This window comes from Pleurodeles waltl, chromosome 2_2 (genome assembly GCF_031143425.1).
Source record: "Pleurodeles waltl isolate 20211129_DDA chromosome 2_2, aPleWal1.hap1.20221129, whole genome shotgun sequence".
NCBI lineage: Eukaryota > Metazoa > Chordata > Amphibia > Caudata > Salamandridae > Pleurodeles > Pleurodeles waltl.
Genome location: NC_090439.1, coordinates 213096620 through 213122682, shown reverse-complemented (window position 1 = coordinate 213122682; position 26063 = coordinate 213096620). Strand labels below are relative to the sequence as shown.

The window sequence follows — 26063 nt, the reverse complement described above, 5'->3', positions numbered from 1 at the left end:
GGGTGGAGGTGCTTCTCACCTCCCACTGGCGGTGAGCCTCAAAGGCTCATGCCTTTTGTTACAGCACCCCAGGGCATCCCAGCTAGTGGAGATGCCCGCCCCTCTGGACACAGCCCCCACTTTTGGCGGCAAGTCCAGAGGAGATAATGAGAAAAACAAGGAAGAGTCACCCACCAGTCAGGACTGCCCCTAAGGTGCCCTGAGCTAAGGCTCCCCCTGCCTTTAGAAATCCTCCATCTTGAGCTAGGAGGATTCCCCCAATACGGGAAAGGCACAAAGAGGGTGTAGCCACCCTCCAGGACAGTAGCCATTGGCTACTGCCCCCCAGACCTAAACACACCCCTAAATTCAGTATTTAGGGGCACCCCAAAACCAAGGAAATCAGATTCCTGCAACCTGAAACAACAAGGACTTCTGACCTGAAAGCCCTGCAGAGACCACGGAGACGACAACTGCTTTGGCCCCAGCCCTACCGGCCTGTCTCCTGACTCGAAGAAAACTGCAACAGCGAGGCATCCGACAGGGACCAGCGACCTATGAAGCCTCAGAGGACTGCCCTGAACCAAAGGACCAAGAAACTCCTGTGAATAGCGCCTCTGTTCAAATCCAGCAACAACTTTGCAACTTTCTTGCAACTGTTAAAGACTTCACTCTTCCTGCCGGAAGCATGAGACTTCACACTCTGCACCTGACGCCCCCGGCACGAGCTCCAGAGAACCAACACTACAGGGAGGACTCCCAGGCGACTGCGACTTCGTGAGTAACCCGAGACGACCCCCCCTGGACGCCCACAGCGATGCTTGCATAGAGAATCCAGTGGCTCCCCTGACCGCGACTGCATGTAACAAGGGACTCGACGCCTGGACCAAGCACTGCACCCGCAGCCCCCAGGACCAGAAGGAACCGAACCTCAGTGTAGGAGTGACCATCAGGCGACCCTCTGCCTAGCCCAGGCGGTGGCTGGCCCGAGAAGCCCCCCTGTGCCCTGCCTGCACCGCTAGAGTGACCCCATGGGTCACTCCATTGTTTCTAACACAAAACCCGATGCCTGCTTTGCACACTGCACCCGGCCGCCCCTGTGCCGCTGAGGGTGTGTTTTGTGTGCCTACTTGTGTCCCCCCCAGTGCTCTGCAAAACCCCCCTGGTCTGCCCGACGAGGACGTGAGTACTTACCTGCTGGCAGACTGGAACCGGAGCACTCCTGTTCTTCATAGGCACCTATGTGTTTTGGGCACCTCTTTGACCACTGCACCTGACCGGGCCTGAGCTGCTGGTATGGTAACTTTGGGGTTGCCTTGAACCTCCAACGGTGGGCTGCCTATGCCCAGGAACTTAGACTTGTAAGTGTCTTACTTACTAATAAACTAACCATTACTTACCTCCCCCAGGAACTGTTGATTTTTGCACTTTGTCCACTTTTAAAATAGCTTATTGCCATTTTTACTAAAACTGTGAATGCTATTGCTCTAGTTCAAAATTCCTAACTTACCAGTGTGGAGTACCTTGCATTTTATGTATTTACTTCAAATCTTGAACTTGTGGTTCTAAAAATAAATTAAGGAAAGATATTTTTCTATATAAAAACTATTGGCCTGGAGTTAAGTCTTTGAGTGTGTGTTCCTCAATTATTGCCTGTGTGTGTACAACAGATGCTTAACACTACCCTCTGGTAAGCCTACTGCTCGACCACACTACCACAAAATAGAACATTAGAATTATCTAATTTTGCCACTATCTTACCTCTAAGGGGAACCCTTGGATTATGTGCACACTATCTCTTACTTTGAGATAGTATATATAGAGCCAATTTCCTACAACAACCCACCCCAGTGACCAGGAAAGCAGGAGTAAATCAGAGTAAATTCCCCTGATCACACACAAGGATAAGAAGACTTATGCAAAGGCCAGAAGAGACTGCAAGACATCAACAGTGGATTCCTGGACAAGAAGACTTGTGGAAGAAGGGAAGCAGAGTCCAGGAATGGCAGGAGCCCCTACCCACCAGGATGAAGGTGAAAAAGGTGAACCACAGGTGAAGAAGAAGAGCCAGCACTGCACCCAAGAAGACAAAGTCGGGTTCTGGGAGGATGCAGTTGATGTCCCATGTTGGAAAGAGGATTGCAGTCGGATTTGCGTCTTCAGGTTCCAGCAACAAGCCTTGGCACATGCAAAACTCGCGGTTAGCGGAAAGTGGAGCGCTGGGGAACAGGAAGGACCAGGTGGACTCTACGCAGGAAGAGGAATCAGAGGGGGCCCTCAGCAACACAGAGAGCCCACAGAACACCAGGTAGCACCCACAAGAGTCCCACAGGACGGGGACAGGAGAGTTGCAGAAGATGCCCACACAGCACGACGAGAAAGGCTCCCACACCGCCGGGGAACTACTCAGGGAGCTGTGCATCGCAGGAAAGAGTGCTGGGGGCTGGAGCTTCAAGATGCCTGAAGATCCCGTGGAAAGGATGCCAACAAGCCTTGGCAGCTGCAAAGTATGCAGTGCACAGAGGTACTGTCCTGCGTGGGGAGGCAAGGGCTTACCTCCACCCAAGTTGGACACCTGGAAGAGAGGACTGTCGGGACCACTTCAGTCCACCACCCATGATGCAGGATCCACGCAACTCATCAGGAGAGGGGATCCACGCAGCCAGTCGTCATCGCAGTTGGTTCCTGCAGAAACAGGGGAGTGACTCCTTCACCCCAAGGGAGATTCCTTCTTCCTTCTGATCCAGGCTGAAGATGGGCTGTCCTCAGAAGATCCACGACTGGGGAAATGTTGCAGTTGCTGGAAGGAGCCAAAGATACAATGTTGCAGGAGACGTCTTGCTTCTATGTTGCAGCTTGTAGGGTCCTGAAGAATCCAGATGCAGAATCTTTAGTCAGAAGTCAAAGTGGAGGTTGCAGAGGTTTCCTGCTGGAGTCTTGCAATCCGAATCTGAGGAACCACCCAAGAGAGACCCTAAACAGCTCTGAAAGGGGGATTGGTCACCTAGCTGGGTTACCACCTATCAGGAGGGGGCTCTGACGTCACCTGCTGGCACTGGCCACTCAGATGCTCCCTGAATTACCTGCCAACCTTGAATCCAAGATAGCAAAACCCAGGGACCCTCTGGAGCAGCTTTAAACACCATCCCTGGGGTGCTGATGGACAGGGGAGTGGTCACTTCAGTTTCGCGCCAGAGCAGGGACTAGGGGTCCCTGAACCAGTGTAGATGGGTTTATGCAAGGAGGGCACCAAATGTGCCCTTCAAAGCATTTCCAGTGGCTTAGGGAGGCTACCCCTCCCAAGCCTGTAACACCTTTTTCCAAAGGGAGAGGGTGTAACACCCCTCTCCCAAAGGAAATCCTTTGTTCTGCCTTCCTGGGCTTGAGCTGCTCAAGCAACAGGATGGCAGAATCCTGTCTGGGAGGTGGCAGCAGCATGGGCTGCCCAGAAACCCTCAAAAGGTTGACATGGCAATACTGAGGGTCCTCTAAGGAGCCCCCAGTGTGCATGGAATCATACAACCAATACTTGCAAAAGCCTTGGGTATGATTCCAACATGTTTGATACCACACATGCCTATGTTCGAAGTTACCATTATGTAGCTGGACATAGGTATTGACCTATGTCCAGTACACAAGTAAAATGGCATCCCCGCACTTACGAAGTCCAGGAAAATGGGCCTAGAGTTCGTGGGGGCACCCTCACACACACTTCGCAGGGGTGCCCTCACACACAGGTACTTTGCACCCTGCCCTCTGGACTGGAAGGCCTACCATAGGGGTGACTCATAAGTGACCTGTTACAGTGGAAAATGGCAGTGAAAGGGTGCTTGCACCTTTTCACGCAGGCTGCAAAGGCAATCCTGAAGAACCCTTTGCTTGGGCTCCCTATGGGTGGAAAAATATATGTTGCAGCAAATAGGGATCCCTTGGAATCCCAATGCCCTGGGTACCTAGGTACCACATACTAGGGACTTATAATAGGGCACCAGTGTGCCAATTGTGGATGAAATACAGAGTTTTCAGAGAGAGAGCATAATCACTGGGGTCCTGTTAGCAGGATCCCAGTAAACACAGTCAAACACACTGACATCAGGCAGAAAAAGGGATTAACCATGCCAGGAAAGAGGGTACTTTCCTACATTACCTTACACCAGAGCCCCTGTGGAATGCCCAGAAGCAGGAAACACCTGACTGCCCAAGGTGCTCTCAGGGATGGGGGAGATTTTCCTCACATGATCTGGGGATGTACGATTATTGCAGAATATTGATGTATTTTATTTCATACCTTGCTTGGAGATTGACCCATACCCTTGAGTGGTGCTACTGGGAATTCTGGAGGACATGGTAGGGGGGCCGAGGAGAAAGGTGACACTACTGGCCAAAAGGGACACAGCAAGACACTGGTGTGAGGTGAAGCCGCAGACGGTGGCAGACTGGGGAGCAGCAACTGGTGTGCCAAAATGGAAGCACCAAAGTGCGCCACATGGGGCTGATCCCAGAAGCACCGGAAAATTGGGGCAAGTGTTGGAACTACTATGGACTAATGTGAGGGAGAGGTTATTTAAGTGCAGGTGACCACAATACTCAATTAGCCCATTTGCTAAATATGAATGCTATGTAATGTTATCACGGCTTCTACATATCCCTCTGAAAACCATTAGCCACACCAAATCTTAGGGCCATCTAATTTAAACAATTAAGCTCATAGATTTCGCCAGGATTGATAAAAATTTGGATTAAGTTTACATTTGTATTCTTGCACATCCTAGCAGCTTTCCTCACTTTTGATTTGTAAACGTATTTCCATTCCCTAGCTGGATGCAAAGGAAGTTGACTTCACTTCGGTATATAATGTGGAGTTAGGCTCTATAAGAGAGGCTAAACTATTTTTCTTGGGATGAGATGAATGTTGGAATGAGCAATTTAACAAATACTTTCAGTTGCATGCAACTATCCTATCACAAAATGCTTCAAAGTTTAGAATTTGGACAGCAGATTTAAGATTGTGATGGGTCCACTGATAACTCTGAAGTGTCTATGCAAGCGCTACAAAATATTATAGATATACAATGTACATTTTTTGCACAAGGTAAAACAGTTATTCAGCAAACACTGAGCATTGAGCATTGATTATTATTATTATATTTTATACACTGATAACAGTGGAGACAAAAGGACAAACTCACAAAAGGGTTTAGGTAACCAAGCAGTCTCTCGAGCTCTGTGCTTACCTGATCCCCCCACTCATTGATAACAGGCATATTCACATCATCAATAAAGACCGTCAGCTTCTTCCCTGAAGGTGGTCCATAAGTTGTGCCCATGCGTTTATCAACATAGCTCTCAATGGTGCGCTGCAAGTGAGATTAAGCAAATTATTCATTTTTTGTACTAACCATTAAAATCTTAATCTTGTGCTTTGCACTGAAAAATATGATAATGCATAGTTGTTGAGTCACTGCCAAAATGAAGAGCCTGATTCGCTGAGCATATGGCATAGCACTTTACAGTTCCTTGTCAGTGCCCTAGCAATCTCCTAGCCCCTAGAGAAGATACATCAGCTCCTCCTCTTCCGGAAAACTCTGAAGACATTATTATTTAGGTAAATCTTAGTCTGGTGGCTCCAGCTCTTAGTTGCCTATTCTGGTCCTTGGTGCTGTATAAAACTATAACTGATTTGATACCTAAATTCAAGTTAGTGCCAAAAATAGGATCTTCACAAAGGTAAAATAGCAGTCATGGTTCACAGAATCGGGACTGGTAAATTGCATCTAAGCTATGTGTAAATTTCCCACAGTATTGCGGAAATGCCACATGTGCAAGTTACAGTTAGGGATGAGACTGTAGGGTATTCCACAATAGTGGAACCTTTAAAAGGAGGTGAATATCAACATGTTTATATGATTGCAACTTGGTTTTCAAACCCGTCAGATCATGCAAGAATGATCTTGTCAGAAGCAAGGGTAAGTCTGTATCTAGGGTAGCAACAGGACAAACATCCCTATAAACAATGTGGATGCCAGCAGTAGGGAACTATTTTCACCATGGCGATAGAAAACATATACGTACAAACGCACATCTGTGTTACATTTGTAGATAAGGAATTTCCTGACAGGTAGAAATCTGCAGTGTCAGCACTCCAAACATAAAAATACGAATGCCACAGATTTCCTAGAATGCTCCAGAGTAGGACCAATTCTAGTGCAAAACATTTCTGACTTTATACCTTTAGCTTTGGGAAAACAAGCCATAAACATTTAGTGAGGACAAAAATACACATGCGATCAATGTTCCCTCAGAAAGTAGTTCAGCGGGCTAGTATATTGACAAGACCCGGCCTATGGGAATGCAACGTTGGATTATCTCAGCTGACGGTAGGAAGGACAAAGAGTAAAGAAATCACTATGGTAGGCAACATTTCTACTCGTGTTCAGCATTCTAGGCCTCCCTATTTCCAATATAAGGGAAGGTTTTAAAACAGTATAAAAATTGCAAGCCTGGAAGCAGCAATGGTTAAAATCGACCAAAGTTCTGGTTGAAAAACTGAGCAGTAGTCCAACAGCTCATGTTCAATAAATGCTTGCAAAAAGCGGAAGCGGTACTTAAGTTAAAGCAATGCAGATGTTAGACGTAACAGGTGTGAATGAACTGACTTTAGTCAAGGTGGGCATTTATTTCATCAAAGGAATACAGAGTGTATTGTACTGCAGCATTTCTATAGCACATACTACCCCTATGTGGGATATGTGGGGCACTGAAGTGCTTGCCTACATGGGCAGCAAGTTACACCATGTAGAGTGTGTGGTTGGAAGGGAGTTGTCTTTGTTTTTTGATCAAATGTGGGATGTGTTTCCATGTTGTGTGAGATGACCACCGAGGTGGGGTTATCGTGTTCTGGGACCCAGTGCCTAGCAGTGTGGTGCTTAATGAGATACGGGAGACATGCATGTAGTTTATGGTTTTCACTTAGTTGGCAGCTTCAAGCAGCTCTGCGGGTCCCTTTGTGGTATTTCTTATGATCATTGTCTAGTTTGGTTACTGCACTGGGTTATCCAACCTCAAATTTTGATTATAGACTTGGCCCTGAGAGGGCATGGTTGGAGAGAGAAAAAAGTGGAGAGATCTGCTGGGATTGGCTTTGTTATTATCATCCCATATAGAAGTGTCACTGTGAGATGTGAAGAAGCGGTCATAGTGTGTAGTTATTTGGGGCATGCTGTTGTGGACTGGATTAAAGTCCTTCAATTTACCAGCAGTGTGTGCCAGATCTTTCAGTTATTCCATGCCTGTTCAGTTGGTGATAGTTAGTTTAGTGGCTAGCACAGAACTAGTGATGTTGAAGGCCCATAGCAGAGACATATTAAATGAGTGTAAATTACAGATGGCTGTTGATCGCTGAATGCTATGGTAATAATGTTAGTGCTGGCTCGAAATGTTATGCATGAACTGACATAAGTACATAATACCCAGGCGGACCATAGGTCATCTCTTTCTTTCTTACCTGCAGATAGAAAATAGTTGGCTGTTCCAAGCTTGTGGGGTGCAAGCTGAAGACTGAACTTGAAGTGCGATTGTCTTTCCAGATTTTGTTCCAGGAATGGTGGATGATGTAGCTTTCTTAGAAATGGCCATGTTTTAACTGTCTTCTGAAGTGTATATGTTCCTAGATGCTTTGAATGTTGGCTGATAGCTATTTCCAGAGTTTGGCAGCTGGTACTAAGAGAGCAGTGCCTCCCATGGATTCCTTATGGTACGGTGCTGTGATGATAAATGGTGCAAGTCTGGAGTGCAGCTTCCTGTTAAGATTGTATTGCTTGAAGATAACTTGTAGGCATAGTGGTTCTTTTCTTCGGGAGGATCTGTGGAAAATGCACAGTGCCTTAAACATTGTTCTTCCAGCTACAGGTAGCCAGTGATGTTCTCTTGGGTGAAAGTAGAGAATGAATCTTTCAGCAGCATTTTGGGTGATTTATGCTTTGCCTATGATGAATGCAGGGGGAGGTGAGGTACATGCTGTTGGCATAGTCAAGCTAGAGATTATTAGTGTGACGATGGCTTGCAGTTTCTGTTGCTATCCAAATTATGGGAAGATGCAACGCAGTGTTTTCAATGTGTAGAACGCACTCTTTATAATATTGTTAACATGTGGCATCAAGGATCGGTCTGAATCCATGGTTCCCCCCAAGGTTTCTTACTTTTCTTGATGTTGTTGGAGGGTCCTTGAGTTCCTTGGGCAATATGGTGGTAGGCTGGTATTTTTGCCATTGTCCGTAGGTCATGATCTCTGGCTCTGTTGTGTTGAGCTTCATATGGCTATCCATCAATCCATGTGTTTATGATGCAAAGGCAATCATCAAGTTTTCAGCTGTAGAGATCTTTCAGGCCATATTTTTACAGAATGATTTGCATGTCATAAGCATATTTGTAACCAGTGAGGTTAATTGATTCAATCAGGTTTGTTAAGGATAGTTAGGTAAATATTGAATGATAGAGGGGATATGATGGACCCTTGAGGGACACCACTGTGCAGAGTATGAGGGGCTGAAGTGAAAGGTGATGAGTAAACTACACAGTCGGTTTTTTAGATAGGAAACAATCAATTTTAAGCATTCTCATGTATTCTGAGATGGGTGAGTCTTTATAGCAGCATGTGGTGGTGGACAGTGTTGAACACAGCTGATAAATGTAAAAGCAAAAGGGCAACCACTCTGTTCTAGTCTAGTGTGAGTTATCTCAAACGGATATGATGGCTGACTCTGTGCCTCTGACTAGTCTGAAGGGAGAATATTGGTGTGACATTGCCATGATCTTTTTTTAAATATGAATGATGGGTAACCACTGGTTTTTCAAAGGCTTTTTCTCTTTTTGAGGAGTGGTCAAATGTAGGAGATTTTCAGGTATGAATGAACCTAGTTGCAGGGACTTGTTCAGAAAGCATATAGCTATTTAACCTGCACAGGCTCTGCAAAGGGTATCTTTAATCAGTTTTAGAGGGTGCTGGGTTTGAAGGCGATCCTGATGGTCTGCTGGTGATGATAATGTTGAGGAAATATTTTTTATGAGAGGGTACTGAAAAGGTAGTGATGGAAGACTGCTTTAATTTCTTTCTATGTTTGTTTGGGTCATTTGTTGCTGTGGTGTTGCCTGTATCTTCTTAAGGTAAGTGTTTTATATTTTTAATTTGTGAGATCAATTCCATGTAGATTTTGTCACAGAAGTCTTTGGATTGTGGAGGTTTTGTTTTGGCACCCTGGATTGCAGAATTCAGCTACAATCTTGTGGAGTTCTTCAGAAGGGCAGTCAGGTACAGTTATGCATGTGGAGTGGTGTTGTTTTTTGATGGTTCTTTGGCAGGTTCTATTATAGTGGTGTAGTGTGCTTTTATCTTTTTCATTTCTTGATTTTCTCCACTTGTGGTGTAGTATGTTGAGTTGTGTTTTCATTTTGTTGATGTTGTCATTAATCGCCATGTAGTATTTGTTTTGTGGTCAACTCTGGATGTGGTCTTTATTGGTATCTATTTATCCAATGCACTGGAAATCCAGTTACAAAAGGTATGTATGTTTTTTAGTCACGTTTATTGGGGTTCTTTCAAGAAGAGAGTTGAGTTTCTTGGTATCTATTTTTTCTGTTGTGTCCATGAGCAGTTTTTGTTGTTTAGTTTGGTGTCTTTGAAGTGTTGTAATTTATAGGTGTGGTAGATCCAGTTTACAGGCGAGTTGTCTGCAAATATGGATTGTCCTACAGGTGCAAATATGACATCTAGGGTGTGCCTAGAGGAGTGAGTTTGGTGGGTGATTAGCATTTTAAAATTCAAGAGACTAATGTCTCACTGACATCTTCTATTCTAGAGACACATGATCACAGAAGAAAAAAAACATATAAATAGTGAAGAAGATAAAGTGACATATGATGGGTTATAGTGCAACCCAGTACTCATCTCTGATCTTGACCGAGGTATGTCAGAAAATCCAAAGAAAAAATGCCATCTAACATAAACACAGTGGCCTAAATATAATTTACAAGTATATTGCTCAACTGGGTGTAGAATTTTTACTATTAAATGTACTGGGTGTAGCTTTGCAGGTATTAAGGGCCAGATGTAGCAAGGGATTTTATCCATTCGGTGTCTATGGGAAAATGTGTTCGTACATATGGCCCTAAGTGTATTGGGCTGATATTTTTGCAAACAATATTCAGGAAAGAGTGTGTTTGTTAGATATTATTTAACCCACAATATTCTGATAACTGTTAGACCTGTCAGCCCTTGGTGTGGTTTCCCCTGTCTTTTGGCCTCTGACCTCCTGTTTTTGATCCTGTGATGAATTTCGTTTTTTCTGTCTTTAGGACTCTGGGCACTTTAACACTGCTGACCAGTGCTAAAGTGCAAGTGTGCTCTGTTTAAATGGTATTGGTGATTTGTTTATCCATGATTGGCATATTTGATTTACTAGTAAATCCCTAGTATAGTGCACCATGTGTGCCCAGGATTTGTAAATTAAATGCTGCTACTAGGCCTGCAGCACTGATTGCGCCACCCATGAGTTGTCCTGTAAACATGTCTCAGACCTGGCACTGCAGTGTCTGTGTGGGCAGTTTTAGACTACCATTTTGACGTGCAAGTGCACCCTTTTGCCAGGACCAAACCCTCCCTATTATTACATGTAAGTCACCCCTGAAGTATGCCCAAGGCAGCCCCATGGGCAGGCTGCAGTGTATTTAAAATGTAGGACAGGCACAGGTGTATTACATGTCCTGAGTGAAATACTGCTACATTTGTTTTTCACTATTGCAAGGACTATCTCTCCCTTAGGGTGACATGGGGACTGCCTTGAAATATATTTTGAATATAAATTCCCATTAGGAGCAGATAGGAATATGGAGTTTGGGGTTTCTGAACTCACAATCTAAAAATTCATCTTTTGGTGAAATTGTTTTTTAAATTGTAAGTTTGAAAATTCCACTTTTAGAAAGTGGGCATTTTCTTGCTTAACTATTCTATGCTTCTTCCTGGCTGTGGAATACATGTCCGGGTCAGGATGACAGTTGGGATGTTTGTGAATTCACTCTAAACACTCACACAAATGGAGCTGAGGTGTGCCTTGCATATCCTGATGGGTCTTACTGAGCTAGAGTGGTGGGAGGAGCCGACACTTGCACCTGAACAGGGCTGTGTCTGTCCTTACACAAAGCAGTCTTCAACCCCCTGGAGTGTGTCTGGAGCCAAGGCAGGAAAGGCAGGGTCTTGTGCACTACAAAGACTTGTCTTTGATGTTTGCCTACTTCATAGGCAAACATGGGTATAAATACTGGACCTCTGACCCCACAAAGTTAGAATACTTCTGGACTGAGGACATTCTGCCTGGGAGAAGAGCTGGATGATGTAGGAGGGACTGCCACTCTGCCTGTTGCTTTGCTGTGCTGGCCTGATGCTTGCTGCGTCTGTCCTGGGAGTGAAAGCTTTCTACATCCTGATTCCAAAGGTTTTCCAAGGGCTTGGACTGAGCTTGTGTCCTGTTAAGAAGTCTCAGGGACATCAAAGACTTCATGTGCCTGCATCTGGGCACTCTTGATGAGGGTCTTAACTTGCGAAATGGTGCCAAATCCAGTTCAATGCCCTTGGGAGTGGGTTCTGGTTCAAGCACATCGACTCCAGAACGACTTCGGAACCAGGGCCACAGTACAACTCTGCGTCACTGCCTGCACTGAAGCCGTGGTCCCTGCTGACTGCAATGACTGCAGCTGACACAGCACTCCCAATGCCGCCACAATGCCTCTGAAGTCCCGCTCTAGCATCAGTCCTGAATGCCATGTCACTGACATCCATGACACCCAACTCTGACTCCCCGCAGCACCTCTGCCCCGTGGTGTGACTGAGACACCGTGAAGTCAACCCCTCGTGTCTTGACCTACTAGATTCATCAACCCTGCCCTGTTGTAAGGAACCAATGCCTTGCCACAGACACTGCATCACCTCCTCCGCAACAGCAAGGAACCAAAGCCTTATCTCCCTGGTAGCAGTAAGGAAGCGAAACATCACCGGCTCCAGCAACGCCTCACCTCTCCAACTCTGTGCAACGCCTTTGTTTCCTCATTTTCCAAGGTACTGCACCTGGGGTCCATGCGACTCCATGACCAGGCCGCACTCTCTTGCGAGTCACGTCGGACTGTTGGGAACAACTCCGTCAAGCAGTTGGAGTTATTGTGTTTTTAAGCACTATACTTAGATTTAACCTTTGAAAATTCATATCTTTGCTTGTGTTTGTTGGATATTTGTTGTTTTGGTCTTGTTCTATCTAGATAAATGTTGCCTATTTTTCTAAACGATATGGAGTACCTTTGTAGTGTTTCCACTGTGTTACTGTTTGTCTGTATGTGTGTGTGTATACAAATACTTTACACATTGTCTCTGAGATAAGCCTGACTGCTCACACCAAGCTACCAAAGGGGTGAGCAGGGGTTATCTTAGTTGTGTGACTCCCTTACCCTGACTAGAGTGAGGGTCCCTACTTGGTCAGGGTGCAAACTACTGCCAACTAGAGACCCCATTTCTAAAAATAACATACTGATCTGGACAGTGGTACCAGTTCACTTAGTTTTTGAATTGCTGTACGAGAAACGAAAAAATCTATCTTTGATGACATTTTTGACCTGTTTTGTCTTGTCAATTGCCTTTGCCATCACTAGCATGATTTAACCGGAACTGGCAATGGTACATTTTCCATAACCCACTATGGGACTGCGGAAACCTTAAAGCTGCACACTGGGGTTCACCTCCGTCCCTAAACCCTTTTCTTTCAATGCACATGGAGTTTGTCCAGCCCTCATGCACTAGCATCAACATCACACTAAATGCCAGTACCACATTAAAATATAGGAAAGCTGTGAAGTAGGTATTGACAGCTGGGTATGTGGTCCTCCACATTACACACCACATCGAGAAACTGATCTTCTTCACCACATCACCCCTTCAAAATCCAATCACTGCCTTTCAGTTTACAAAGCATCAGAATTGGGACTGCCTGCCAATATGCTTTCCCAATGCAACCTTAACTACCATGCCTGAGGAGGAGAAACTGCAAATGTCATATTACATATATTACCACAATCCTGTTGGTCAAAAGGGAGCCCCAAATGAGTGAGGGCACATTATTAAGGGCTAGTGAAAGACACATTGCAAACATAAATTCTACATTACTAAAATTACTGGTTTCAAATGTCTTGCCTTAGAGATCACTGCCTCTAAGGTAACCAGTAAACACTACAAGGAGAGCTGGCCAGGCATTGTGGGTGCTCTTGGTACTCCTGGAGGCAGGGGAAGGAACAAAGAAGCCGAAGAAAAATAGAGTAAGTAGGTACTACAGATAAGTTAGGGATTAAATATCTGTTGATACTTTAGTAGAAATACTTTTTCCGAGGCTGTGATTAACATTTCTTTATTACTTCTAGTAGTGTTATAACATGAATCTAAATGACATTGTAGTAAACAATACATGTTTCATTCACATCCCATGGTGACAGGGGCTTTCTGAAGACTATTACTATGTAAGCATAGCAAGATTTCAGATTTAATTTCATAATTTTTTATGCTGTTTTGAAGACCACAGCAAAACATGACACATTGAGGAAACATACAAATACATCAATGCAATTTAAAGAAAAGGTATAAATCAGGGGTCTCCATACTTTTCTGTAGGGAGAGCTGATTCTGATTAGTGAAAATTGTTGTGAGCTACTGAAGGCCAAGCCACTGCTGCAATGTTACCAGACACCTTCATGCTCAGCTTCACTGACTTTAAGCCTAATGTCTATTCAGCCAGACACTAGGATTTGAACAGAGTACTTTGTCTACGGGCACTATGACAGGGCTGCCATGTGTGTCAATGAAATGTATGAACATATGTGCGTACGGATGGGGTATATGTGTATAAGTGAATGAGAGGCTGTGTCATATGTACTCTTTGCACAGGATATACCTTTCGCAATATGTGGCACAGTTACATGTATAAGACAAACATACAACCATGCTGGTCTAGCATGTGTCATTTCTAATGTTAATAAGTCAGTAAATATTTTTTCTCCCTCATGCAATGTATCCTGTTTCTATTAGCTACAAATGTGACTGTAGTCCCATTGAAAAAAATACTCTAATGGCATCCCAGACTATTTTCATCAGAGCCATTCCTATACTTACCATCTAGAACTCCTGTATGGAGCATAACATATTCCTACTCTAATCAGCATCGAGGAACCGCTATGCTTCAATGTCCATATCCGAGATCCATAATTCATCAGTTTATCCTTTATAATCACAGGGGATCGTGATATGACATCACTTTAGGAGAAATTTTCATATTATTAATGGCCAATACTTTATGTAAGGCAAGAGCCATTTGAATGCAGGAGTAATGTATATGAACAGAGAAGACATATGTATAGCTCAGTTCTTTTTTTCACTGTCCATCATGCATCAAGAAGACCACGCCCATTCATCAAAGTTTGTACCCCACTATGAGATTCCGATATCCAGGGAAATGCTTGGTGACTAGAGAAACTGATTTTATAATCCATCACACTGTCAACACATTTACTATTAATAGGACAGCATTTATTTGATCAGCTTTAAAATGGTTTTTTGAAGCGTAACCTCTGTAATCTCTATACATAGAACCAGATCACACAATATTTTTGACTAGTTCTGTTTCATGACCTTGGTGATAAGTTAAGGCAGTGCTGAGAGCAAACACCTTTTACCACTGTAATGTGTTCAGGAGGCGCCCTATTGCACCCAAATAAGAAATCAGGCTTCTGGAACTGACAGTATGTAACAAGAATATCTGTGCATTTTGTTGTGGTGGCATTATGCTCTGTTGCTCTCTTTTTGTGACATATTACTGCAATGTGATGTTGCTGTGTTTTACTGTGATTGTTGTGTTGTGTTCTTTTTCAACTATTTTGTTATGTTGTTCCCCGTTTTCTATTGTGTTATTTTGTTGCTTTGTGTATGTTACTATGTCATGTTGTTTGTCGTGACAATCACCATCTAAGGTAGTAAAACAAAACTGCTTCATCTCTTCAACTATTTAAGACATCAGTTAGTGGAAAAGTGTGGCAGAAATCCTGTCTTAAATTAGTATGGAAAACCAGATATTTCGTTACCAAAGGTAAGTAACTTGTACCTCTGATAGAGACTTCTAGTTGCAGATTTCTTACCTTTGAATAGATACCCGAGCAATACCATCCCTGATGGTGGGCCTGCGAACTAAGATCACACCAAAGAGTCCTGCAGGACCGAATGGCCAAAGTAGCCGTCCCTTCGAACCTGTTGGTCCAGGCAGTAGTGCTTGGTAACAGTGTGCAGAGATGCCCACGTTGCTGCCTCACAAATATCCAAGACTGGAACGCCCCGTACTAGCGCTGTGGTAGCAGCAGTAGCTCTAGTGGAGTGAGCTTGCAAACCTTCAGGGGGATGCTTTTTAGCCACAGCGTAGCATATTTTGATGCATATGAGCACTCAACTTGAAATGGTCCTCTTCTGCACCGCCTTCCCCTTCTTAGCACCCACATATCCCACAAAGAGTTGATCGTCCACCCAGAAGTCTTTGGTAGGATCAAGACAGAACACCAACGCTCTTTTTGGGTCCTGACGGTGGAGTAAATCCTCTTCATGAGAGGGGTGTCGGGGTGCATGAAAGGTAGATAAGGTGATGGACTGTCCGACATGGAAGGGTGTCAATACCTTATGTAGAAAAGAGGCCCTTGTGCGAAGCACCACTCTGTCAGGATGTGTGGCAAGAAAGAGTGGCTTAGATGATAGAGCATAGAGTTCACTAACTCTGCGGGCAGAAGTAATGGCAACTAGAAAGATCGTTTTTATAGTTAAGTGCCTTAGAGGACAGTTGAGAAGCAGTTCAAATGGGGCACACATAAGGTAAGTTAAGACCAGGTTGAGATCCCACTGGGGCATGATGAATGGGACAGAAGGAAAGAGATGTGTGAGGTCTTTAGGAAACCTCCCAACTATGGGAGATTTAAATAAAGAAGGCTGATCTTGTAACCTTAAGAAAGCAGAGATAACAGAGAGATATCCCTTAAGAGCGCCGAAGGTGGAACCCTGCTGGGGAAGGGAAAGAATAAAGAGAAGAACTTGAGAAAGAGGAGCAGATAGAGGGTCGACAGAATTGTCAATCCACCATGCCACAAATTTCTTCCAATGACAGGCGTATACAGTTTTGGTTCAGGGACACCTGGCTGCCAAGACAACATTAAAGACTTTGGGTAGCAAGTCGTAACACGTCAACTGTTGCCACTCAATCTCAATGCAAGAAGTTGCAGAGTTGACAGGTTCAGGTGGAGGACCTTCCCCTGGTGCTGCGACAGAAGATCCTCCCAAAGAGGCAGTCTGATCGGAGGAGCTATGGTCATGTTCAAAAGCTTGGGATACCAGACTCTCTGTGCCCAGTCCGGAGCCACCAATATTACTTGGGCCTGATCTTGCCTGATCTTCTTCAGAACTCTGGGCAGAAGTGGTACTGGCGGGAAGGTGTACAGGAGGCCTGAGTTCCACTCACGACTAAAAGCGTCGCTGATCGAGTGCCGCCTTGGAAACTCCAAAGCGGAAAACAGCTGACATTGCACATTCTCTATGGAGGCAAACAAGTCTAACCAAGGTTCTCCCCACTTCAGGAAGAGACCTTGCGCCACCTTCGGATAGTGACACCATTCGTGGACGACCATGCATTGTCAGCTGAGTTTGTCTGGTCTGGCATTCAAGGAGCCTGCCAGGTGTTGAACCACCAGGGAAATGCCCTGATGTTCCAGCCAAGTCCAGAGACGAAGGGCCTCTTGACAAACAGTCCACGACCCCACTCTGCCTTGTTTGTTGCAATACCACATGGCAGTGGTGTTGTTTATGAACACCTGCACTGCTTTCCCCTTGAGGAAGGGAAGAAATGCTTTCAATGCTAGTCAAATCGCTTGGAGCTCTAGGTGACTGATATGGAGTCCGGTTTCCGCCAGAGACCAGATGCCTCTAATCTCCGCCTCTCCCATGTGGCCACCCCATCCCAGGAGTGATGCATCTTTCACAACCGTAAGATCTGGCTGGGGAAAGGAGAGGGATCACCCCTTGACCCAGTCCTGATTCGTAAACCACCACTGCAGGTCTTTCGCAGTCCCTTCTGAGATCTGGACCTTGTCGGAGAGATTCCCCTGATGCTGCGCCCACTGGAACTGCAGAGCCCGCATATACCATCTGGCATTTTGAACCAGCAGGATGCAGGAGGCCATGAGGCCCAGCAGCCTCAGAGTCATTCTCACCGAAATCCAGGACAGAGGCTGAGACATCAGTATCATAGCCCGAATATCCTGGACTCGCTTTTCAGGAGGATATGCCTGAAACTGCACTGTATCCAGAACAGCTCGGATGAAAGGGAGCGTCTGGGAAGGAGTCAGGTGTGATTTCGGCACGTTGTTAGTGAAACCCAGCAAATGCAAGAGGTTCGCAGTAGTCTGGATGTGGGAGACAACTGTTTGGGGGCGATTTTGCCTTCAACAGCTAATTGTCGAGGTAGGGGAAGACTGGAACCCCTAACCTGGGCAGATGAGCTGCCACCACTCCCATCACTTTCGTGAACACCCGAGGGGCACCGGTAAGGTCAACGGAGAGCACGGTAAACTGAAAGTGCTCATCACCTACCATGAATCGTAGGTAACGTCGGTCCGCCAGCAAGACGGGAATGTGGAAGCGTCTTGTAAATCCAACACTACCATCCAGTCTCTGGGATCCAGGGCAGATAGGACCTGAGCCAATGTCAACATTTTGAACTCCTCCTTTTTTAGGAAGAGATTGAGGGACCGAAGATCTAATATAGGTCGAAGACCTTTGTCCTTTTTCGGAACCAGAAAGTAGCAGGAATAGCAACAACGACCTACTTCTAGCAACGGAACCCTCTCTATAGCTCCTTTGACCAAAAGCGCTTGGACTTCCTTGCAGAGAAGCACCATATGATCCTCTGATATCTGACTGTATGAAGGTGGCATGGCTGGAGGAGATGTCTCGAAGGGGAGAAAGTAGCCCCTTCGGACAATTTGGAGTACCTACCTGCCGAGGTAATGGCTTGCCGTTGGGGCTGATGATGGCGTATCCTGCCACCTACTGGCTCTTGATGTACCTGCGGACTAGGAAGGCTTGGAGGCTAAGGAGGGGGCGGGGTGGACTGGGCGACCCGCTGGCTGCCTGTTCCTCAGGAAAGTGGGATACTGCGTCCGCGCAGGGGCTGTACAGCATGTGCGGGTCTGTGGCCAGGTGGAAAAGGACGCAGTTGGGTGCCTCTCCCGTAGCCACGAAAGGGGCGAAAGGTGCACTGCTGGGGTCTAGGTGCGGGTGCGAGGCCAAGGGACCAGGCCGTGGCTCAGGAATCCTTAAAGCGCTCGAGCGCTGAGTCTGCCTTGTCTCTGAAGAGACGTGTGCCATCAAAGGGCATATCGATCAAGGATTGCTGGACATCCCCCGAAAAGCCAGACATTCTCAGACAGGCGTGGGATCTCAGTGCCACCGTCGATGCAACCGATCTGCCCAGAGAGTCGGTTGTATCCAGTCCACAACGAATCATGACCTCAGCTGCATCTCTCCCATCTGTTACGGCTTGGGGCAGGATACCCTGGGCCTCCTCTGAAACTGCAGGCAACACTTGTGTGACCATATCCCAGAGAGTATGGGAATAGCTGCCCAAAAGGCATGCGGTGTTCACGGACCGCAGAGCTAGACTGTTGGAAGAACACAACTTCTTCCCCGAATTATCCAGTTTTTTTGATTCCCTATCTGGAGGTGCGGCAGGGAATGCGCCAGATGAAGAAGCCGCCTGGATGACAAGACTCTCAGGTGTGGGGGGTTGGGTCAGGAATTTTGGGTCTGACGGCGCAGGCCGATGGCGGCGGGCAATCGTCCTATTCACTGGAGCCCCTGTGCCGGGTCTGGACCAAGTACCCAAAAGGACGTCTGTCAGTGCTTCATTGAAGGGTAAAAGGGGCTCGGAAGAGGAAGAGTTAAAGCACGTCGGTTAGGACGTTAGGCCTAACCTCCACAGAAGGAAGCTCGAGGTCCAGGACCTCAGCCGCCCTTCTCCCCACCATAGAGTAAGTAGCACCCTCCTCCGTAGCCACGCTAGGAGGAGAGAGCATACCAGTGTCAGCAGAGGTGTCTAGTCCACTGGCATCACCCGTATCCTGCACCCAGTCAATTTGGGGGTCAAACTGGTATTCTGAAGGGTCCATACTCTCCCTGTATCCATACCAACAAGAATAAGGGTCTGGATCAACCCGGACCAGGAGAGCCCATAGAGAACGGAATCGGCGTTGATCAAAATCGTCCTGGCTCCGGGTCGTCGGGTATGAAGATGGGATCGACGTCGATTGTGGGCCCAACTGACGTCAGGAGTATCGACGTCTGACCCGACGCTGGGGAAGGTCACCGTGGCACGAACAGCGTCGGGACGGATCCACGATTGGATCCAGAGGGTCCCTCTGGAGCCGAGGTCGAAGCCGACGGCTTTAAAACGAAGAGACCCCAACCGACTCACCTGTCCCTGAAGGCTCCGAAGGTTGGTTGGACTGCCAAAAAATGAGGCACATGGCCCCGTAAAATTCTGTGAGTTGGGCGGGGGTGGCTCCGGCTCCCGGGAAGTCGGGGAAGCGCAGAGCCGACCCAGAAGAAGACTCCGTTGATGGAGGCCTAGAGCATCGACGCTCTTCCAGCGTCGTATCATCCGATCGATGGGGTGAAGTGGAAGAACACTTGTCTTTGACTTTTTTTTCTGACCCAAATGTCCTGATGACTTGGAGCACGAAGAGTGGTGGTGACTCCGCAGCCGATCTCCAGACCTTCCTCTCAAACAGGACTGTGAGCAACGCGGAGTCAAGTGTCGGGCCGCCATGAGATTTAGGGACCCCTCCCTCAAAGCCTTCGGGATCATGGCCAGACACTCGGAGCAAGACTTTGGGTCGTGATCACGCTCCAAACACCTTAAACACATGAGGTGCGGATCCGTCACCGACATAGTTCGGTGACGGAAGTCGAAGGGCTTGAATCCGGTCTTGCAGGACATCCCTTGACGCATCCATGAACTCGTCAAAAATACGACAAAAATGTCTACGTAGTCTAAAAAAAATGACTGAGGTAGCTCTTCTCCGGATCTGTGCGTAGGCTGGTGCGGAAAGAAAAGAACTGACGTCAGCGTGCCAGAGTGGCGCCTATGTACGACACAATGTCATCACGGTGAGCACGACGCCAACGACGCACGCGGAGACGATCGACGCTACCTGACGGCGCGCAGAGGTACTGCTCGAAGAAAATTCTCCAGATCCAGTCTGACACCTGGGGAAATTCAAAGGTAAGGAATCTGCAACTAGAAGTCTCTATCAGATTACATACACAATGAGTATACAAAACAATGATGGAGGGAATGCTTGAATTATTCTCAGCCATTAGTAAACATTCCGGTCGCATCCCATTCCATTGTTATTGTGCACACCATGCCACCTCAGCTTGGACTCAGATACATGCAAATCAGTCTTGACCCTGCTCCAACAAGAACAGTCCAGCCCAAACTGCCAAGCCTGGTCCACTCTGAACTGCAAGACTGTGAAGGACACAGCGTGAGTTGATAGTTGGCCTTACTGCCACCATCTCCTTTATATGGTTTTTATATCTGACATTTTTAAGCTTATACTGTGTTTAATAATGTGATTTATGCAGCGATCTATAGTTGACGGCTAGGCTGTATCACTTTTCTTCTCCTTTGTTCATTCCCCCTGGCCCGTGTTCAGTGGCTTTGGGGTTGGGTGGATTTATTCAGACTTCTCTTGCCTTCCCTCTTTGGGGGTACTGAATATCTATTTTGAAATATCACGAGTCTCGGCTCGTGGAGAGGGGCATTTCTTCTCACCCATTTCAGCACAGTCAGGGTGGCCATTTTGGGTTGGTTAGCGGTCTAGTTGCCGCTTTCCTTGAACGATCGGACTATTTATAGCCCGATGCAGGCAACACGCAGCGAAGGACACAGCGTGAGTTGCTAGTTAGCCTTACTGCCAGCGTCTCCTTTATATAGTTTTTAAATCTGACATTTTTAAACTTATACTGTTTTTAATAATGTCATTTATGCAGCGATCTATAGTTCACGGCTAGGCTGTATCACTCTTCTTTTCCTTTGCTCATCACCCCCCCCGGCCCGTGTTCAGTGGCTTTGGGGTTGGGTGGATTTATTCAGACTTCTCTTGCCTTCCCTCTTTGGGGATACTGAATATCTATTTTGAACTAACACTCGGTTTGTAGAGAGGGACATTTCTTCTCGCCCATTTCAGCACAGTAGGGGTGGCCATTTTGGGTCGGTTAGCGGTCTAGTTGCCACTTTCCTTGAATGATCGGACTATTTATAGCCTGATGCAGGCAACCCGCAGCGGACTTGCGCAGCGGTGCACCGGTGGCACGCCAAAGGCACGCCTAGGGCAAGCCCATCTGCGCCCGTCCACGCCAGGCCGGGACCAGGAGCAGGTCCGCCTGTGCATTTAAAAATGAAAAGAATAGTGTATTCCTCTGATTCTCTTCAGGCCCTGAGGCCAGTCCCTTTGAGTATTTGCTCACATAATCTTGATCCCATGACCAACTTGGACCATTGTATCCAATGTTGTTGGTCGCCTTGGCTTATTTTGGAAAATAAAGATCCTATGATCCAGGAGGAAAACAAGTGTACTTTCCTATTGGCAAATTGTCGCTCCCTGGCAGCACATAAATAAGATATACACTTACTATTGGAGCAGTATTTCCCTAATGCCCTCCTCCTCACAGAGACTTGGCTCCATGAAGGATCTGCTCCGGATATTTTGTTGGCCTTACCACAAGGATATTTAATAAGTAGGTTTGACAGAAGCTCTGCCAGAGGTGGTGCCATTGAATCGTTAATTCACATCCCATGCAAATAATAGGGTGTGAAAATATGTATTTTTCTATTAACTTGAACGCCCAGTTTACTTTTTCAGGCGCTTTGATCTACCGTCCTCCTGTTCCACCTGAGAACTTTTTAGACTCCCTCTCAGACCATATTTCGGAGCTTACATATGCTAAGCCCAATTTTACGCTGCTCGTTGATTTTAATATTCATGCAGAGGAGGCAAACAGTTCTTCTAATAGGTCTCTACTGCTGAATATGGACGCTTTAAACCTGGTACAACTGATCAAGGGCCCTACGCATGTGAAGGGACATGCCATTGATTTAGTTTTCAAATATGGGAGAGTTGACTTCCATGTCTCCTCTTCCTTTGGCTTGGCTGACCATTTCCTGATAACTCTTAAATTAGCCATTCCTACTCCTAGAAAACTCTCACATGACCTAGCTTTACCTCACCGATGATGGCATAATCTTAAGGCCGAAGACTGGATTAATACTTTGGAGAGGCTAAAGCCCCCCACGAAGGACCATAGGACTGACATGCTAGTAACCTTTAATAACTGGATTACCATTACCCTAGATGTACTCCTGCCATGCGTCACCAAAATCAGAGGACACTGCAGGAAGGGTGCACCCTGGTTTTCCCCGCTTCTTCACCAGCTTAAAAGAAAATGTAGAAAATTGGAAAGAAGTTGGCGAAAGTCCTATGATGGTTCTCTAAAATCAGGAAATAGGAAAGCCATAAGATCTTAATATGCTGAAATTAAAATAGCTTAATCTACATATTATGCATCCAAAATAGAGGCGGCATCAAACTCCCCTAAGGAGACCTTTCGGATATTTAACGAGATCACCCAGTCACAACAAAATCCGATGCCCATGGATGCATCACAAGAACATAGTAACAACATTGCAAGGTATTTTCATCAAAAAGTCCTAGATATTTACTCAACTCTCCCTACAGACATTGCCCTGACCTCGGAAGGGATAGGTCAGAATCCTTCATGCCCGATCACCCATACAGAATTTTCTCATATAACAGAAGACTTGGTGCTGAAATCTATCTGCACTCTCAAGTCAGATCCCCCCCTTGACCCAGCTCCTCCCCAGGTCCTGGCCTTAGGTACCTCAGTGATAGCATCTCACAGCTCCGGAACAATGAAAATATGCCACTGTCAAACCTTTTCTGAAAAAAACTAATTTAGATGCCACAATACTCAGCAAATATAGACTTATATCACTGTTACGCGCTTTGTCCAAGATAATGGAAAAACATGTTAATACTCAATTATCCAGTTTCTTAGAGGATAATAAGATCCTCCATTCTACTCAGATGGGTTTTAGACCGTTCCATAGTACGGAGTCAGCCCTGATTGCAGTTACTGAAGAGTCAAGAAGGCGTCTGGATCAGGGTTCTGTTGCAGCGATTATTCTCTTGGCCCTTGACTGGATCACCTCTTTTATACAGGGCGGATCGTATCTGGTATTGGACAGGTCCTACTTCTCATCCCCTGTTATGAATAGTTGCGGTGTGCCACAGGGTTCCGCTCTTACTCCTGCACTGTTTAACATTTGTATGCTAACTGTGGCAGAAGTCGTCCAGCCATTTGGGATGTCCCTAGTTTCCTATACGGACGATAAACAGTAGTATCATTCTCGACGAATCCCAATGTTAACGGCTCGACACTTGCGCCTTGCCTTCAAGTGGTGCCGGCATGGATGTTACAAAGAAACCTGAAACTTAATGACAATAAGACTGAAGTCATGATACTTGGACATAAGTCACAGCCGAGATCTAATCCTTTGGTCCTGGAAGGCACCTACTGCAACGACGACCAGCTGCATATTTCTCCTCTTATCCTGAGCTGTGTGGATCCTGCATCACAGGTGATGGTTCGAGTAGTCCTCTTGGTCCTCTTTGCCAGCTGTCCACCTTTGGTGGAGGTAAGCCCTTGCCTTCCTGTAAGGAAATGCCTCCTTGGCATAGTTACCCCCTAACTTTGCTAATGCTAAGTTATGATTTGAAAGTGTGCTGGGACCCTGCTAACCAGGCCCCAGCACCAGTGTTCTTTCCTTAAACTGTACCTTTGTCTCCACAATTGGCACAACCCTGGCACTCAGGTAAGTCCCATGTAACTGGTACCCCTGGTACCAAGGGCCCTGATGCCAGGGAAGGTCTCTAAGGGCTGCAGCATCTCTTATGCCACCCTGGGGACACCTCACTCAGCACATGCACACTGCCTCACAGCTTGTGTGTGCTGGTGGGGAGAAAATGACTAAGTCGACATGGCACTCCCCTCAAAGTGCCATGCCAACCTCACACTGCCTGTGGCCTTACAGCCCTAAGGCAGGGTGCACTATACCATAGGTGAGGGCATATGTGCATGAGCCCTATGCCCCTACAGTATCTAAGCAAAACCTTAGACATTGTAAGTGCACAACAGCCATAGGAGTATATGGTCTGGGAGTTTGTCAAACACGAATAATGGCTACACTGCAAACTGGGAAGTTTGGTATCAAACTCCTCAGCACAATAAATGTACTCTGATGCCAGTGTGCAATTTATTGTAACATATACCCAAAGGGCATTTTAGAGATGCCCCCTGAATACCAATCCGACCTAGGGCCAGATGTAGCAAAGGGTTTTTCCCATTCTGTGTCAATGGGAAAATGTGTTCGTACATATGGCCTCTAGTGTAGGCTGACCAGTTTCTGCCAGCCTGCCACACACCAGACGTGTTGCTTGCCACATGGGGAGAGTGCCTTTGTCACTTTGTAGACAGGAACAAAGCCTGTACTGGGTGGAGGTGCTTCTCACCTCCCTCTGCAGGAACTGTAACACCTGGCGGTGAGCCTCAAAGGCTCACCCCTTTTGTTACAGCGCCCCAGGGCATCCCAGCTAGTGGAGATGCCCGCCCCTCCGGCCAATGCCCCCACTTCTGGCGGCAACGATGAGAAAAACAAGGAGGAGTCACCCACCAGTCAGGACAGCCCCTAAGGTTGGCTACTGTGCCCCCAGACCTAAACACACTCCTAAATTCAGTATTTAGGGGCTCCCCAGATCCCAGGAAATCAGATTCCTTCAAACTGAAGAAACAAGAAGGACTGCTGACCTACAAGCCTGCAGACATTGAGGAAAACGACAACTGCTTTGGCCCCAGCCCTATAGGCCTGTCTCCAACTTCGAAAACCTGCAACCAGCGATGCATCCGACAGGAACCATCAACCTCTGAAGCCTCAGAGGACTGCCCTGGACTAAAGGACCTAGAAACTCCAGTGAACAGCGGCCCTGTTGAAAACCAGCAACTTCTTTGCAACAAATAAGCAACTTCCAAAGACTGCACGTTTCCCGCCAGAAGCGTGAGACTTCACACTCTGCACCCGATGCCCCCGGCTCGAGATCCAGAGAACAAACACCACATGGAGGACTCCCCGGCGACTGCGAGCCAGTGAGTAGCCAGAGACGACCCCCCTGAACACCCACAGTGACGCCTGCAGAGAGAATCCAGAGGCTCCCCCTGACCGCGACTGCCTGTAACAAGGGACCCGAAGCCTGGAACCAGCACTGCACCCGCAGCCCCAGGACCTGTAAGAACAGGAGTGACCCCCAGGTCCCTCTGTCTTGCCCAGGTGGTGGATGTCCTGAGAAACCCCGCTCCCTGTGCCTGCCTACACCTCTAGAGTGACCCCCAGGTCTATCCATTGTTTTCTATCTGAAACTCGACACCCGCTTTGCACACTGCACCCGGCCGCCACTGTGCCGCTGAGGGTGTGTTTTGTGTGCCTACTTGTGTCCCCCCCAGTGCTCTACAAAACCCCCTGGTCTTCCCCCCGAGGACGCAGGTACTTACCTGCTGGCAAACTGGAACCGGAGCACCTCTGTTCTCCATAGGCGCCTATGTGTTTTGGGCACCTCTTTGACCTCTGCACCTGACCGGCCCTGAGCTGCTGGTGTGGCAACTTTGGGGTTCCCTTCAACCCCCAACGGTGGGCTGCCAATGCCCCAGGACTGAGACTTGTAAGTCTTTTACTTACCTCCTAATCTAACCTTTACTTACCTCCCCCAGGAACTGTTGATTTTTGCAGTGTCCACTTTGAAAATAGCTTATTGACATTTTTACAAAGACTGTACATGAT

At 46.7% G+C, this 26063-nt stretch overlaps 1 protein-coding gene across 1 annotated transcript in view; it reads right to left on the bottom strand.

Moving 5' to 3' along the window:
• DNAH5 (dynein axonemal heavy chain 5) overlaps window positions 1-26063 on the bottom strand; it is a 4110061-nt gene that overhangs the window by 1130973 nt on the left and 2953025 nt on the right. Inside the window, exon 48 of the mRNA XM_069219645.1 lies at window positions 5214-5336. Coding sequence (XP_069075746.1) covers window positions 5214-5336 — 123 coding nt within the window. The remainder of the gene's footprint in view (window positions 1-5213; window positions 5337-26063) is intronic.